The sequence below is a fragment of the Xenopus tropicalis genome, chromosome 4 (assembly GCF_000004195.4).
Source record: "Xenopus tropicalis strain Nigerian chromosome 4, UCB_Xtro_10.0, whole genome shotgun sequence".
In the NCBI taxonomy this organism is placed as follows: domain Eukaryota; kingdom Metazoa; phylum Chordata; class Amphibia; order Anura; family Pipidae; genus Xenopus; species Xenopus tropicalis.
This window is the reverse complement of record NC_030680.2, coordinates 118,766,961-118,784,022: the sequence shown is the minus strand read 5'-3', so window position 1 is coordinate 118,784,022 and position 17,062 is coordinate 118,766,961. Positions and strand designations below refer to the sequence as shown.

At 37.2% G+C, this 17,062-nt stretch overlaps 1 protein-coding gene across 1 annotated transcript in view; it reads right to left on the bottom strand.

Annotated features, from left to right (window-relative positions):
- The window catches only part of atf6 (activating transcription factor 6), a 64,367-nt gene that overhangs the window by 46,721 nt on the left and 584 nt on the right, over positions 1-17,062 (bottom strand). Inside the window, exons 2-7 of the mRNA XM_002933780.5 lie at positions 12,231-12,307; positions 12,048-12,120; positions 11,003-11,106; positions 8,358-8,481; positions 6,587-6,781; positions 4,725-4,939 (exon numbers count right to left, since the gene is read on the bottom strand). Of these exons, the coding sequence (XP_002933826.2) occupies positions 4,725-4,939; positions 6,587-6,781; positions 8,358-8,481; positions 11,003-11,106; positions 12,048-12,120; positions 12,231-12,307 (788 nt within the window). The remainder of the gene's footprint in view (positions 1-4,724; positions 4,940-6,586; positions 6,782-8,357; positions 8,482-11,002; positions 11,107-12,047; positions 12,121-12,230; positions 12,308-17,062) is intronic.

Genomic DNA, 17,062 nt, shown 5'->3' with positions numbered 1-17,062 from the left:
GGTATGGGATCCCTTATCCAGAAACCCATTATCTAGAAAGTTCCGAATTACGGAAAGGCCATCTACCATAGACTCTATTATCAGCAAATAATTATAATTTTTAAAAATGATTTCTTTTTTTTTTCTAATTAATCATTATTGGAGGCAAAACAAGCCTATTAGGTTTATTCAATATTTAAAGGATTTTTAGAAGACTTAAGTTATGGAGATCCAAATTACGGAAAGATCCCTTATCCGGAAACCCCCAGGTCCTGAGCATTCTGGCTAACATGTCCCATATCTGTACAATAAACTGGAAAAATACAGAAAGAACACAGGCGATGCTGCTATCTGTACTGAAAATACCAACCCATTGGAAATCAGCTTTCAGTCCTTTCTGTGTCAGGAGTCTGTGAATGTTTGTTCACTATCCTAAAACCACCTCACGTGGAGGTCTTCCTAGTACTTTATCTGCACTGAAAGTCACAATTATGCAAAAATAAAAAACTTTTTGTTTATGCAAAAACAAAAGTAGACATCTGTGTCATTTTACAGATAGGCTGTATCTAGAGTTAAAATAAAGTAGGGGTGCCCCAAATCCACTATTTTGGGATTAGGCCGAACCCGCAATCCTTTTGTGATTCAGCCCAATACCAAACCAAATCCTAATTTGCATATGCAAATGAGGGGAACAAAAGGGAACGAAAAGAACTGTGTGTCAGTACATGGCAAAAATCTATCAACTTCCATGTTTATGTGACGAAAAGTCACATGATTTTAAGGATTCAGATTCGGTTCTGCCAAGACCATGGATTCAGCCGAATCCAAATCCTGCTGAAAAAGGCAAATTCTTGCCCGAATCCCTAGCTGAATCCTGGATTCAGTGCATCCCTATAAATCGGCTGGCAGAGAAAAACCCAGTGATGGCAAGCAACACACTTTCAAGAAGCAGAAAAACAACAGATACACAGTATCACTCAACATATTTGCCGTTTTAAAATCTTCCCTTGGTCCCTGGGAGTAGATCGCTAAACAAAGCATCATTATTGGAATTAGTATGTGTGGCTACATGTGAATTCATGCAAATATTTCTATTTCAGTATGGATACAAGGTATATACAGCACACAAACTGTATAGACAGGATTCCCAGGAGAATGCCTTTGTAGTCTTAAATACATTGAGTCTGCAGGAAACCCCAAGAAGCACTAGCACATCCGAGAAAGACGCCTCTCACAATTTCCATTCATTTCTGAGCCAAAAACCATCCACATCAGGGGGCTCAAGTTAGCACAAGTCTGAGATCAGAACTTAACCTTTAGATGCCAAGGATCTGGCAGTCAATTTCAGAACAAAGCATTTATGGAAACGATCTAAGAGAATAAACGATATGCACAAACTCCTATTTTCAGCTGCAGAGGAAAGTTCCCAAGTTAAACACGCAGATCATATTAATATAGAGATCTGATTGATTCATGCTTTAAAAATGTTAATCAACTAATCACTGGGAGCAAAGAAAGAGGCAGGGAACAAAATGTATAAACAACACACACAAGTGCTGCTGGGGAAAGCCCTCAAAAAGGTTTTGTATAAATCATCTCCTGCAATCTCTCAAAACAACCTAAATAGTAAAGTCAGCACTAGGCATCAGTTATTTAAAGTAAATTTCTCTGTGATTCTATTTAGTAGAAGTAAACCATGTACTGGACTATGTAACTATGTGTGTGATATGCTTTATTAACACAAATCAAAAAGTGTATAACAGCCATCATGTTACAACTTACATCTTGACAACGCCAGAGTAGGGCTCATTCACAAAAAAGTACAATGTACTAGGCGCCCAAAATGCTTTTAAATCGCCATATTACCAATGTAAAAAATAGGTACCTGCAAAATAATGTATCCCCTTACCTGCGAGGGATTTAGGAATGCATGAACAGGTAAGCCCCCCAGGTATCAGGTAAGTGATTATAAATCTTTCCTTCTTTAAAATCAGTAAAAATGTTTTGCTTTTATTGCAGATTATGGTTAAAGCATGGCGGAGCAGTGGTTAGTGTTTATGACAACAGATACCTTAGACTGTAAGCTCCACTGGTATAGGAATTCATGTGAATAATGCATAATCACTATAAAGTGCTTGACAAGGATTCTGTTCCACGGAGAGACTAAAACTGCAAGCCAGTGTTTCCAACAAAAGAAAACATGGAAATAATCCTTACCCTTGCACAGTCTGAACAAGAAAAGGTGACACCCCCACAGAGGCCTAAAAGCTAATACGGATTTAAAAAAAATACTTCAGTAAAGAGATAGTGGGAGAATACTACATGCCGACACAATCTGACACAATATTTAACTTAATAATACATCCTTGCTTTAATTAAACCCAGTGTTAAGTTTACTAACTCCCTCACTCTTAAAAGTACCAAAAAACAACCACAAGAATGCGGCACAAGAATTTTCTATAAAGTTTTACAATGTTTGCGCCTTATAGGGGAAGTATTGGATAACATGACTTTTTTGCCAAAAAAACATTATGGAACTCTTTGAATTGCTCATAAAAACACAAGCACAAAAAAGGGGCTTACTTTAAATACATATTCTGCCTGTTTTACTTTAGCAAAAGAAATACCAAACATTACTTTTTTTAAACAGTTCTGCAACAGTGATATTTCATTTTACACGTGACCACTCAAGTTTGTGGTTCTCTTGAGCAATTGTAGGGGATTAAATAGTAATGTGCGGATTGATAAAAAATTTTTTTTTACAAAATCGACCTTACCCGCACCCAACCTTAACCCGCCTGTCTCCCATCTGCACCCAACACTAACCCGCCTGTCTCCCATCTGCACCCAACACTAACCCACCTGTCTCCCATCCGCACCGGACTCTAACACAGTGAGTCTTGTTATTTACAAACCTGAGCCACCCCTCTCTGATGTCACAAAAGGGGCAGTTTCAGGCCAACACGCACATCACAAGGATGAAGATAGTCATCAAAATATCTATCAGTCACAGTGAAACTCCCTATATAACCAACTCATCCTTATCTGTGAACCCAAGGCACAGCCAGCAATTAGAGAAAGACAGGGGCTCTTTATATAGGAAAGCATGTAGTATTTTGTAAATTAAAAAAAACAGACAGAAACCCTATATAAGTGGCTCATTCTGCCCAGTGGGGAATAATGCTACTTTCCCAGACATTTATGGAAGATGCTTCATTCCAAAGTTTATTTAGTGGCAATATACTATTGAGAGGATATTATTGACAGTATTGATGTCACTTGCAATTCCACTTTAACCCAGTTTTGCCAGAAGGCTAATCTCTGCCAAGAAATCTGCAGGCTACAATCTAGAACACCATAATAGGGATTTCTGCTTGACATTACATAGCAGCTAAATATCAATGTATAAAAACAATAAATTCTGTTTACAGAATAGAGGCTTATTACCTCATCAAAACTTGATATTTACCTGGCACTTTAATAAACCAGTGAACAGTGTTTGTAATAAAACTGAAAAAAATATCATTTTAGCTCCACAAGATTACACCAACATCAAAGAATACCTTAAATGTAAACTATGTACGATTACATTTGTTTGTGCAAAATTTATTTCTATTAATCTTAATTAAGATCTACTGTACTTCTCCACTTTAACTTTCTTTATATATCAAGGAAGGAATAAGTATTTGTACTAAATACTGGTGTAAATTTTGTAAAAAAAAAAAAAAAAAAAGCAATGCAATCTGTAATACTTTCCTAAAATTCTTAAACATATTCTGTGAGAAAAAATATAAAAAGTTATGAAATACTTTTTTAGCAGCTCATGTGGCTATGACAAGGCCACTGTACCTTATGCTTTACGTGTAAGTGATATCGGTCCAAATTGCTGGTTAGACAACTTCCCCAAGCCCGTGAAAGTCACGGAGCGTAAAGTCTAGTACATCTGCCTGTGGATTGATTTCATTTTGCCGATAAAGTCACACTTTTAAGAGAGGCTGAAACCTTTCATCATGTAGCAAAATGTTTTTTCCATAATAAAGGCTGTCGTCTCACTATTACCCAGGATTATCTAAAACATATGCCCATAATAAACTTTGTGAGATCTTACACCAGGCACAGCATGCTGACACTTCAATGTATAAATATCTAACTACTAAACCATCCATTTTAAGTGTTGTTGAAAATAAATATAAGCAAACAACATCCTTTGTTTACCATTAAGTATTAAACATTTCAGAGCAGGACTGCCATGAAAATGCATGGTTTAGTTCAGTCACAGGGACAAATGGAAATAATGTGCACGGCTGGGGCTGAAGCCAAGCTGGTCTTAAACGCTACCCCAGCAGTAAAAATTTGGCAGTCTTCAATAAAAATGTTACATCCTACTGTTAACCTTAACTTTATAATTGCTAGTGTGAGTAAAACTGGCCAGTACAATACTGTATGCATGCCTCCATATGGAAAGCTTTGCGTTTCTTGATGTGTTGTGCTGGTATTGCTATTAACAGGCTTACAGGTAGCCAGCACATCATTCCACGTTATCCTAGCCTAACAGCTCACATCATCCTTCAATGCCTGCACGAATTAGTACCAATTATTGTTTACCACAATATTTGACATAGAAAAGTAAAGTTATATGTTACCAACAGGTGACTATCTAGAGCTTTATAGTCCATAATAAATAATGAATGAATGGATAATGTAGTACAGAGTCACATTATAAGAGATATGCTTAACAAACTTACATCTGTTCCAGAATCCACAGATTGCACAGATGTTGGCATGACGGGTTTAACTGGTGACATTTTAGCACATTGTGGAACAGTAGGGGTGAGGATGTTCATAGATGAAGTAGGGATTGTTGCTGTACCTCCACCCACAGTAAGGACTTGCTGTGTAGTAACAATACCGGAAGCAGGAAGCTGCACCACCGTAGAAGGGGCAAGCAGGACTGGTTGGCCTATGTATTAAAAGAGAAAGAGGCAATAAGGAACATATTGATGTAATAATCAATTCCATTACATACTGGCATGTTACATGGTACCATGTGGGTAGCTGTGGCAAAAAACCTGAATGGCAACATGACCACAAAACTTCAGAATGTTGATTCTGTTGATGTTGATTTTACTACCATGATCCAAAAAAAATTATTTAAGTCGGCATTATGTTCTTATTTACCCCATCTACAGACCTCCCACAAAGCTCTATTGTTATTCTTTTCAATTCCTTAGTGGTTTAACTTATCAACATCTAATGCTACTGCGCAAGTTTAATTAAATCCAGTTGAATCAGAATATCTGATCAATGGTTATTGTGCCTGAGCATATTACTATTTTACTGACAATTCTGGGTGATCAGGCTAAGCATTTATATACGAGAGCCACAGAGCTGACTGACTGCCAAGTACATCAGAATACACTTCCTTTGTTCCAGATGAGCCAGGATCTTACTCTCTGAAAGTGTCTAGAATCATAACATGCATCAGTCTTCTAGGAAATGTAGGGAAGATTTTAGCAAACAATTTAAAAGCGTCTCTTCCTTCCTCCATTCCCAACTCAACCCAACTCTCTTCAATTTGGAAAACCAAGGCATTTGTAATAGAGAGAATATTCTAATTTAATGCTAACCTTCAACCAGAATTTTGAATTCATTTGTGGCTTTCACCATGTCAATGGTTTCTATGTTTTACTATGTTTTAAAATTAAATGAAAGCAAGAAAAGAGGCCAAAAAGAAAAACTGACAGAGCTTCTCAATGCAAACTCAAACAAGAACTTTCTCACCCACACTCAAGAGAATTGAAGAAAGCATTTTAATAGTCAACCCCCAAGCCCTTCAAGGACATATTTGGCACGTTTGTATTAAAACATCTTTCACTCAATAACATACATTTTAACATTTTGGAGATGCCAAAAAGGTACCTTTACAAAGTAGCAGGGTTAGATGCTGCCATCTAGTGCTCAGTTTAGGTGCTGCAGACTTAAAGTGCATATACAATTATTCCAAAAAACAAGGAATAAGTCAACAGAATTGAAATATTAATTCTGATCATTGATGCAAAAAAATGAATTCACTGTTCATAAAACATATAACTAAAGCTAACAATTCCGCTGGTTACTTACAAAGAACAAAGGAGTTACATTAAAGGAGAAGGAAAGGCAAAGTCACATGGTGGTGCCAAAATGTTAGGCACCCCCAAGTGACTTAAATCGCCTACCTTGTACCCCAGGCTTGTGCCCCTGTTACGAGAGAACAGCACCAGCCCGGGGTACCTGTAGCGCTTCCACCTTCCTGCTTCAGTGTGTGCGCATGCACAGTAGAGTGAAAAAGCCGAACTTTAACATAGAAGTCGGCTTTTCACTCTACTGCGCATGCGCCTGTCATTTAGTCCTTGCAAAATGAAGATGGAAGGAAGAAGCGCTCCGCTACAGGTATCCCGGGCTGGTGCTGTTTTCTCCTAACAGGGGCACCAGCCTGGGGTACAAGGTAAGTGATTAAAGTCACTTGGGGGTGCCTAACATTTTGGCACCCCCAAGTGACTTAGCCTTTCCTTCTCCTTTAATGGCTTATATCCAATTGAAACATGCTGAAAAGGTACAAACTACTTACCAGCAGAAGGTGCTTGCTGCAAGGTAATAAGAGGTTGTTGCTTTGGTAGAAGTGTTGTTAGAGGCTGGAAAATTATTGTTTTGGGTGCAACAGTTGCGGAGGCTTGAATATCAGCAGTAGCAGGAATTATTATAGCTTTGGGTTGAATGGATGGTTTCGGTACCACTGGAGGCAGCTTCCGCTGTGTAATAGAACCTGTAAGAGAACTTAAATTAACTATACAGCACTTTACCAATAGGGAGCAAAAAAGACAAAGAGCAGCTAACGGTTGATTTAAAGTAGCCCACATTTATATTTCTACTAATGCAGAGGGCTGTTGTAGTACTTAAAAGGACCATTTACTAACATTCATACAGTTTTTTGTCTAAGAAGAATAAGCTTTGATTTTTTTGAAAATATTTGGCCTTTCCCTTTCCCAAAATACCAACACAGCAAGACATGTGGGAGAAATACCAATTCTTACATCCAAGCTATATCAATGCTATCATAAAGTGTGTGAATCTGCCCAAATGTGGCTGTCACCAATACTAGGCAGATTGAATTTAAATAAATGACAGGCTGCATGAGTGCTTCCCCCCAGCTGAAAAACATCAGCATAAAAAATGCCCCATGTGCAAAATGCCTAACTTAAAAGTCACAGGCTAATGAGAACTGCCAGTGATGATCAATGGGTCAGTGTAATTAGCTTCAGAGCAGAGTTCAGCAACCAAATTGATTGCAAACCCCTCAAATTGAACAAATCAGACCGTATTTTCATGTCCAGAGTATGTATGTATGTATGTATGTATGTATGTATGTATGTATGTATGTATGTATGTATGTATGTATGTATATATATATACACATACATATATATAGTCATGAAAATTAACAGTAGCAAAATTGCATACCTTGAGAAACAAAATGACAAAAGGACAATCAGCCTCACCAATTACCAAAGCCCTGTGAATATATTCTATGATGATAGATTCTAGAAACCTTTACACCTATATCTGTTAATACACAACATGTATACCTGGGAACTGAAAATTACAGAGTGCCTTGCCTGTAATAAATTATGGTTGTTACACAGAAACAACCACATTCCCTTTTAGATCTAGTGTTCTTTAGAGAAAGGGGGCAAATGCAGAAATACTGAACGCATCAATGATCTTTGCACCATCTTGTTAGAACGATGCAAGGAATAGAAGGAATGAACTGTATAGAATAATAAAGTGACATTAATTACCAGTTTGGGAGACATAAGAAATGTATTTTAGCAATATTACAGAAGTGGCAGGAAAAGCTATAGGCTTAATAATATGACAAAATAAAATCAAAGCGTTATGACTCAGATCAGCACTATGATAATATAAAAGTACACAGTTTTACCATGGAGTTTAATGTAAGCCAATGATCTCTATGCACTATAATCCATAGCATCAATACTTCCAAAGAACTGCATGTAGCAAAATAAGCTTTGTATTTTGTTAAGACAAGGGGTTGACAAGTCATGGCATTACAAGACTGCAGTAGAATTCTGTTAGATGTATTTACATCAGTATTTGTTAGTGTGAACAAGACACTGACATAGACTTAAAGCTTCACTATTGTCACTGCAATATGACCCACAGAAATGAAGCAGAAAATATCCAAGTTTGTCTGTGTCTGAATGTGTTACATTTGTCACACTCCAGATGCATAGTTGTATATGTCACTGCACTCAGTGTTTTTTGTATTTATATCCAGAAATGCTGCATTTAGAAGAATTTCTACAAGCAGAGGCTCATACCTGTGGTCTGGCGTGCACTTATTAAAGGTTTCTCTTCAGGGAAATCTGGCGACTTGGGACTTTTTGAGCAATCAGAGTACAATGATATGGGAGACAGCTGAGAACTGGATACATCAGAATCTTCCTGTTATGTATGAAAACACATAAAAAATGAAGAAAAAAAAAAAAACAGTTCTGGATTTTTGTTTACAGCCTCCATGGTGACATTCTGACTTTATTTCAGAGAGCCCTCAGAAAGAAAATACACCCTATTTAGTGATTATGCAGAATTTAATGTTGTGTGAAAAATAATATTTTGCCAATGAATTAAACTCATCGAAATATAAAAGAAATGTGCTTTAAAAATAAGTGTTTTGGGCTGAATTATTGAAAATTTCTTTAAAAATTCACTAGTCTCATCTATCTGTTCCACTTCCTGCTGCCTACTGATTGGCTATTCCCCTCCTACTGTGCTTCTGGCAGGGACCATTAGGACAAGCCCACCCCTCATTTGAAACAAAGACGGGGACCATAACAGATCTATAGGGAGCTCCAATAAAGGGGCCATTTTTACAGATAGTATTCATTTTTTAAGTGAATCCAGCACCATATATGATTCATGATTGCCTACAAGATTCAAGTTTTTTTCACTTGTCCAATATGTCTAGAAAATATTTGCAAATATTCTGCTGTAAACTGCATTTGTTTCTTGTATATTTTTAGGTAAAAATGAAATATCATCTGCAATATCATTCAGTCCCCAGCACACAAATTTGGGTAACAGTGGCACAATGCTTGCTTGGCATTACTAAACAATTATATATATATATATATATATACAGTGGTGTGAAAAACTATTTGCCCCCTTCCTGATTTCTTATTCTTTTGCATGTTTGTCACATAAAATGTTTGTGATCATCAAACACATTTAACTATTAGTCAAAGATAACACAAGTAAACACAAAATGCAGTTTTTAAATGAGGGTTTTTATTATTTAGGGAGAAAAAAAAATCCAAACCTACATGGCCCTGTGTGAAAAAGTAATTGCCCCTGAACCTAATAACTGGTTGGGCCACCCTTAGCAGCAATAACTGCAATCAAGCGTTTGCGATAACTTGCAACGAGTCTTTTACAGCGCTCTGGAGGAATTTTGGCCCACTCATCTTTGCAGAATTGTTGTAATTCAGCTTTATTTGAGGGTTTTCTAGCATGAACCGCCTTTTTAAGGTCATGCCACAACATCTCAATAGGATTCAGGTCAGGACTTTGACTAGGCCACTCCAAAGTCTTCATTTTGTTTTTCTTCAGCCATTCAGAGGTGGATTTGCTGGTGTGTTTTGGGTCATTGTCCTGCTGCAGCACCCAAGATCGCTTCAGCTTGAGTTGACGAACAGATGGCCGGACATTCTCCTTCAGGATTTTTTGGTAGACAGTAGAATTCATGGTTCCATCTATCACAGCAAGCCTTCCAGGTCCTGAAGCAGCAAAACAACCCCAGACCATCACACTACCACCACCATATTTTACTGTTGGTATGATGTTCTTTTTCTGAAATGCTGTGTTACTTTTACGCCAGATGTAACGGGACACGCACCTTCCAAAAAGTTCAACTTTTGTCTCGTCGGTCCACAAGGTATTTTCCCAAAAGTCTTGGCAATCATTGAGATGTTTTTTAGCAAAATTGAGACGAGCCATAATGTTCTTTTTGCTTAAAAGTGGTTTGCGCCTTGGAAATCTGCCATGCAGGCCGTTTTTGCCCAGTCTCTTTCTTATGGTGGAGTCGTGAACACTGACCTTAATTGAGGCAAGTGAGGCCTGCAGTTCTTTAGATGTTGTCCTGGGGTCTTTTGTGGCCTCTCGGATGAGTTGTCTCTGCGCTCTTGGGGTAATTTTGGTCGGCCGGCCACTCCTGGGAAGGTTTACCACTGTTCCATGTTTTTGCCATTTGTGGATAATGGCTCTCACTGTGGTTTGCTGGAGTCCCAAAGCTTTAGAAATGGCTTTATAACCTTTACCAGACTGATAGATCTCAATTACTTTTGTTCTCATTTGTTCCTGAATTTCTTTGGATCTTGGCATGATGTCTAGCTTTTGAGGTGCTTTTGGTCTACTTCTCTGTGTCAGGTAGCTCCTATTTAAGTGATTTCTTGATTGAAACAGGTGTGGCAGTAATCAGGCCTGGGGGTGACTACAGAAATTGATATTGAAATTGAAAATTGAAATTGATAAACCACAGTTAAGTTATTTTTTAACAAGGGGGCAATTACTTTTTCACATAGGGCCATGTAGATTTGGAGTTTTTTTTCTCCCTTAATAACGTGAACCTTCATTTAAAAACTGCATTTTGTGTTCAATTATGTTATCTTTGACTAATAGTTAACGGTTTTTGATGAGCAGAAACATTTAAGTGTGACAAACATGCAAAAGAATAAGAAATCAGAAAGGGGGCAAATAGTTTTTCACACCACTGTATATATATATATATATATATATATATATATATATATAATATATATTATATATATATACATGAATAAAGTTTCTATCACTATATATGTCTGGTGCCAGCCATGTACGTGTGTGTTTTCCATATAAAGTTAATCATTCTTACATCAACATGGCCAAACTTCTAACGTAGAAAGAATAGGCTGAACATTTTACTTACTGGCACAAACTGAGAAGAAGAGGCTAAAGAATCAACAGATGAAGGGGAAGGCACAGAGGAGATGGATGATGGAGGAGACAAAGGATCTAGTTTGATAACGTCACCTAAAACGTAGCAGAGAAAACATCTGTTAGCCCCCACACCATTACTTTCTTTTATTTTATGGCATTTTATTTTGTATATCATATATAAACACTAGACCAAATAATATATTTAATTAAATTCCTCAATTTGTTTTTTTTTTCCTCTGGATGACAATCACATGCAAGAATTCAACAAGTAATTTAACAGTAACAAACTGAAACTGACAATGTTTTTACATTTATTTTTTTCTTTAAAAACTGAAGTTTCCTGGAATTTTCTTAGGTTACCTTTTTTACCTTGAATCAGGAAATGCAAGGAGTCTTACTTATGGTAAAGAAGTATTTGTGACCCTGCTGGGCTGACCCCACCCATCAGTTATGAAAGGACATGCCACCTGGACTATGAAGCCATGCACTCTGCTGCCTTTTGTAAGAAAACTGTAAAACTACTGGAGTGGAACTATGGGTGGGGATAAGAATAGTAAGAAAGTAGACCACATGCCACCCCACCCGCACTTTTGAATCTAGCACAGCCTAACACAGGCCAGATTTAAAGAGCAGTCTACAGGTTTAGCCTGCAGCTATTCGTACAATGCCCTAAAGCAGTGGGTGGGCAAAGTGCAAAACAAATCAGAAACCAATGCAATTAGCATCAGAATTTAACAACCAACCCTGTAGCATTAGCTTGTATGACAAATCTCATTTTTTGTGATTCCCCCAAAGCTTAGCTTTTTAATAGCTGCCCAGAGCAGAGCATGGGAATGTCACTGACACGCTTACAAAATCCAAGATGGTGAACATACATGAAAACTTTGAACGCCTGGATCCTTACTGTTATAGAGATGTACATAAAACATGGTATTACTAGTCATATACATTTGTAGGGTTTAGTTTTTTTTTTGTTTTTTTTTAACTGTACTGAGAAAGAACATGAGACAAAATGTTTTAATAGGTGTACTAACCAGGGACATCCCATGGACAAGTATTCCATGCCATCAGGTCCATGTTGAAATCAAGGTTGTCAAAATGGTTTCCCTAGAAAAAGCAAAAATTTAAAATCCGTTTTATAAGAGACTGACCTGAGAAGCCTGACACAAAGACATTAAATACAATAGAACATTTACACCAAAGAATTTGAAACTCACGTAAAGGTCATTTTTCTCATCCGGAAACATATTATCTACATCAACCAAATCAGTAAGTTCTTCAAAGAGTGAAGAATCTGAAAAAAGATATGAACAAACCAAAGAGAGTCATCTATGATTCCTAGGTACATTTATTGCAACAGAATAAAAAAAAGAATAAAAAAGCAGCACCAAAAGTGGCTGAAAAGTTTAGCAAATTTCTCTTATTTTTTGCCACCTATACATTAGCAGAAGCCCAGCTGGCTCACGATAATTGAAACATGCAACTAAGTATATATAACAATGGCTGAAGCATAACAAATGTATAGTTTAGGAATAGCCTAGTGAGAGTCAAGAACAGAACGCTAAAGTGAGAGCAGAACCCTTAATAATAAAATGTTGGCCAGTGTAAATATAATTAACATCCTAATATACATTAAGAACACATTTTCAATGGTTCTAAAGTTATATAATTAACTGTAATTTGGAAAAGAGTAATTTGTGATTACATTTTCACAATCTGTATAACATACACCAGCCTTGCTCTCATTTTCTTGCCCTGCGCTCAAGGAGGTTTCAGGCAGCAGAGAGCTATTAGAGTAGGTTAAGTACATGATGCAACCATATGGCAATATGTAACACTGCCAGAACCCTACTTACTATGAGTAGGAAGCAGCAAATGTCTGAAAACAGGTTGATGAAATGCAGTGTAACAAATTCCTGCCTATAAAACAAGTCAGTCCAGCTCACACTGGCCCACAATGGTGTGCTATTTATACATACATACATACATACATACATACATACATACATACAATCACATTGCAAGCCTCTGCACTAACCACTCTGTGTTTCTTATAATAATAATAATCATAAAAAACAATTTCTCACATATAAGAATATATTTCATCATTTACAGATACAAAATATATGAAAGGGGTTCTATAACAAGATTGGATTTAAAGGGATAATTTAAACTTTGTCTAGCCTGTGTGTAATGCTTTATAAGAGTAAGTAGGGAAAAATGTAATTACACTTGTAAACTGTTATAGTCACTTTTGTGTTTGAAAAAGCTGGCATGTGTCCTACTATATGACAGATGCCACTGATACTCACTGCAGAGTTGGGTATTGATTGACTAGTCAGTCAGTAAGGGTCATATCCCACTGGCTGTAATAGGGAGCATAAAAGGCCCTTATCTTTTAAGTTGGTATGTAATACAATGTTAGTTTAGCAACCTTCAAACTGGTCTTCTGCCATGTCTGCCTTTTTTCAGCTTTCAAATGACGCCAGCAGCCAAAAAACTATTGTTCTGTGAGGCAACAATTTTATAGTCAGTTATTTTTTATAACTTCTCTTTTTATTCAAGCCCTCTCTTATTCATATTCCATCAACCACTGCCTAATTTCAATAGTAAATTGGAGCCTAGCAACCAGAGAGGAGCTGAAATTCCAAACTGGAGATCTACTGAACAAAAAGTTAAATAATTCAAAACCTCCATAAAAATTAGACTTACTGAAAATTGTCTCAGAAAATCACTGTATACGAAAATCTTGAAATTAAGATTTGGGGATACCAAATATGGGCTGTGTTTGTATGTTAGCATACTTTGCACAAACAGGAAAAAAGAAAGCCATATGTGCTGCCACAGGACAAGGAAGCTGTGTTTTTCCATAAGGGACTTTAAGATAAGTTCCCTCATGTTCCAGAGCACTCAAGTACTACTGGATCAGACTGTTTCTTGATTCGCCAGTGATCACTTAAAGCTAGACTATTTGAGCATCACACTATGTCCCCCAAATGGATGAATATGAATAAAGTTTCTAAAACAAAAAAAGGTCTGGCATTGTAAAAATTAACTAGGCCGTATGCTTGTGAGAATAGATTTTGTCCACTGTCCATAACTTCCAAAAAGACTGCTCCATTTTGACTGAAACGGTCTGACTAACTGTGTAAAGCATTTCAATGATCTTTCAGTCACAAATCAGCTCTCAGTTTAGCTCATCTTTTTAACTACAACTAGGCTTATAGTACTCCTAGCATTTTGGCCAGCATGGCCATCCCAATAAGAATCACAGCATTAGAAATGCCCTTCCTGGTCTGCCCACCTTTTGAATTTTGCACAAATGGACAAATGGATTGTCAGTGCTACGATCATTTCATGTGGGAAAACAAAGACATGCCACCTCCCCCTATTCAGCCTGGACTTTGTGCAGCTCTAATATATTGCTGTTTTTAGGAGGTAAAATCATTTTAAAATGTTTTTTTCTGCATCAAAGCATGTTGTAATGGAGAAAGAATAATATAGTTACAGGGGGTTGAAAAAAGACCAGAGTCCATCAAGTTCAACCCTTCCAAGTAAACCCAGCACACACAACCTATACTGACCTATCTATCCACTCACATACAGAGCCATACTGACCTATCTATCCACTCACATACAGAGCCATACTGACCTATCTATCCACTCACATACAGAGCCATACTGACCTATCTATCCACTCACATACAGACCCATACTGACCTATCTATCCACTCACATACAGACCCATACTGACCTATCTATATACTCACATACAGACCCATACTGACCTATCTATATACTCACATACAGACCCATACTGACCTATCTATATACTCACATACAGACCCATACTGACCTATCTATATACTCACATACAGACCCATACTGACCTATCTATATACTCACATACAGACCCATACTGACCTATCTATATACTCACATACAGACCCATACTGACCTATCTATCCACTCACATACAGACCCATACTGACCTATCTATCCACTCACATACAGACCCATACTGACCTATCTATCCACTCACATACAGACCCATACTGACCTATCTATCCACTCACATACAGACCCATACTGACCTATCTATCCACTCACATACAGACCCATACTGACCTATCTATCCACTCACATACAGACCCATACTGACCTATCTATCCACTCACATACAGACCCATACTGACCTATCTATCCACTCACATACAGACCCATACTGACCTATCTATCCACTCACATACAGACCCATACTGACCTATCTATCCACTCACATACAGACCCATACTGACCTATCTATCCACTCACATACATAAACTATATATACAAACATTAATACTAACTGTAGATATTAGTATCACAATAGCTTTGGATACTATGCTTGTTCAAGAACTCATCCAGACTCCACTTAAAGGCATTAACAGAATCTGCCATTGCAACATCACTAGGAAGGGCATTCCCCAACCTGACTGCCCTCACCGTGAAAAACCCCCTACGCTGCTTCAAATGGAAACTCCATGTCAGGCCATATTTAGTTAAAATAGCCTGCTATGGGAAATAATGCAGGTGTAAATAGATATGAGCATTCCATAAAGCCAAAGGTGCTGTTACTCATAGTTAGAGATTTTTATTCGTATTATTATTATTAACATTTATTTACAAAGAGCTAAAATATTCTGCAGCGCTGAATAGAAAAAGCCAGAGAATAGCCATGCAGTTACCACCCTGTATATTTGTTAAACAAATATCTGAATAAGTGTACAATTATATTACTTTTGCTTTGCCTGCCTTACTCTTTTGCCTTGATTGGCTTCTCTCCTTCCCATCCACAGGTGTTTCAGCTTTATAGTAAAAACCCTCTTTATGACTTACCGTAGCCTTCCTGTAGTGTTATAACATCCTTACACAAATCCAACCCTGGAACACTACAGGGGCCCAGTCTAGATAAAACAGCCGATAACTGAAACCTGCAGGTGCAGCAGTAGCTGAAAACCCTTCAACATATGTACTACAGTGGCTAATTAAAACTAAAGAACATAATGTACTTCAAACATCTCCCAAGAAACAAATGCTTATATTTTAGCTAAGACAACTGTCTGAGAAAGTTTTATTCTTACTTCAATTTAAGTCAGGAAACATGGTGGCAAATCTGAACCTCTGATATAGCACATAATGTACAGAATTCTAACAAAACATGCAGCTGGTATTTATTTCATTCTTTCATCACTGAACTTTTTAAACACGTATTGGGGGTCAGAAGAGATAAATTAGAAGAGACACTAAACAAAAGGAATAGAAGAAAATAACTATAAAAATGAACTTGCTTGTCTTTTCTTTCTACAAAATTGTTCACCTTTCAGTTCAGTTTCTTTCATATCGTATACCAGCAATCAAGGCTTTTTTTGGTGGCTTTCTAGGTTTTATTTTTGATCATTTTGGTAAAATTAAGGTCTAAAAACTTTAAATTATCCTCTCTTGTAATTTCACTCTGGCAGTTCAATGAACAGGTGCAGTCTCTGAAGTGTTACAATTTGCTACATTAATTGATACATGTCTCAGCAGTATCTGTGGCAAACTCAGGGATTATGCTCAGCAGGGCCAAGAAATGTATCATCTAATGTATGAGATTAGAACGGTTTATAGAGTTGGTGACCAGTGCCAGAAGTAGGGGTAGGGGTAGGCAGAAGGGGCACTTGCCTAGGTCCCCCCCCCCCCAGGCAACTTAAGAAGGTGAAAAATCAAACTTTATACCTCAACATTAGGAAAACGGTCAGAAATAAATAATTAGAAATTCTTTATTTTTGGTGTATGGTCTGAAACTTTGTAGATTGTAAGCTCTTTTGGGCAGGGCTCTCTTTACCTCTTGTATTGGTTATTGATTGCTTTATATGTTACTCTGTATGTCCAATGTATGAAACTCACTTATTGTACAGCGCTGCGGAATATGTTGGCGCTTTATAAATAAATGTTATTAATAATAATAATAAACTAAAAGGTGAACAAGCTCTTCTGTCATCACCTTATAATAATACTACATGTATTA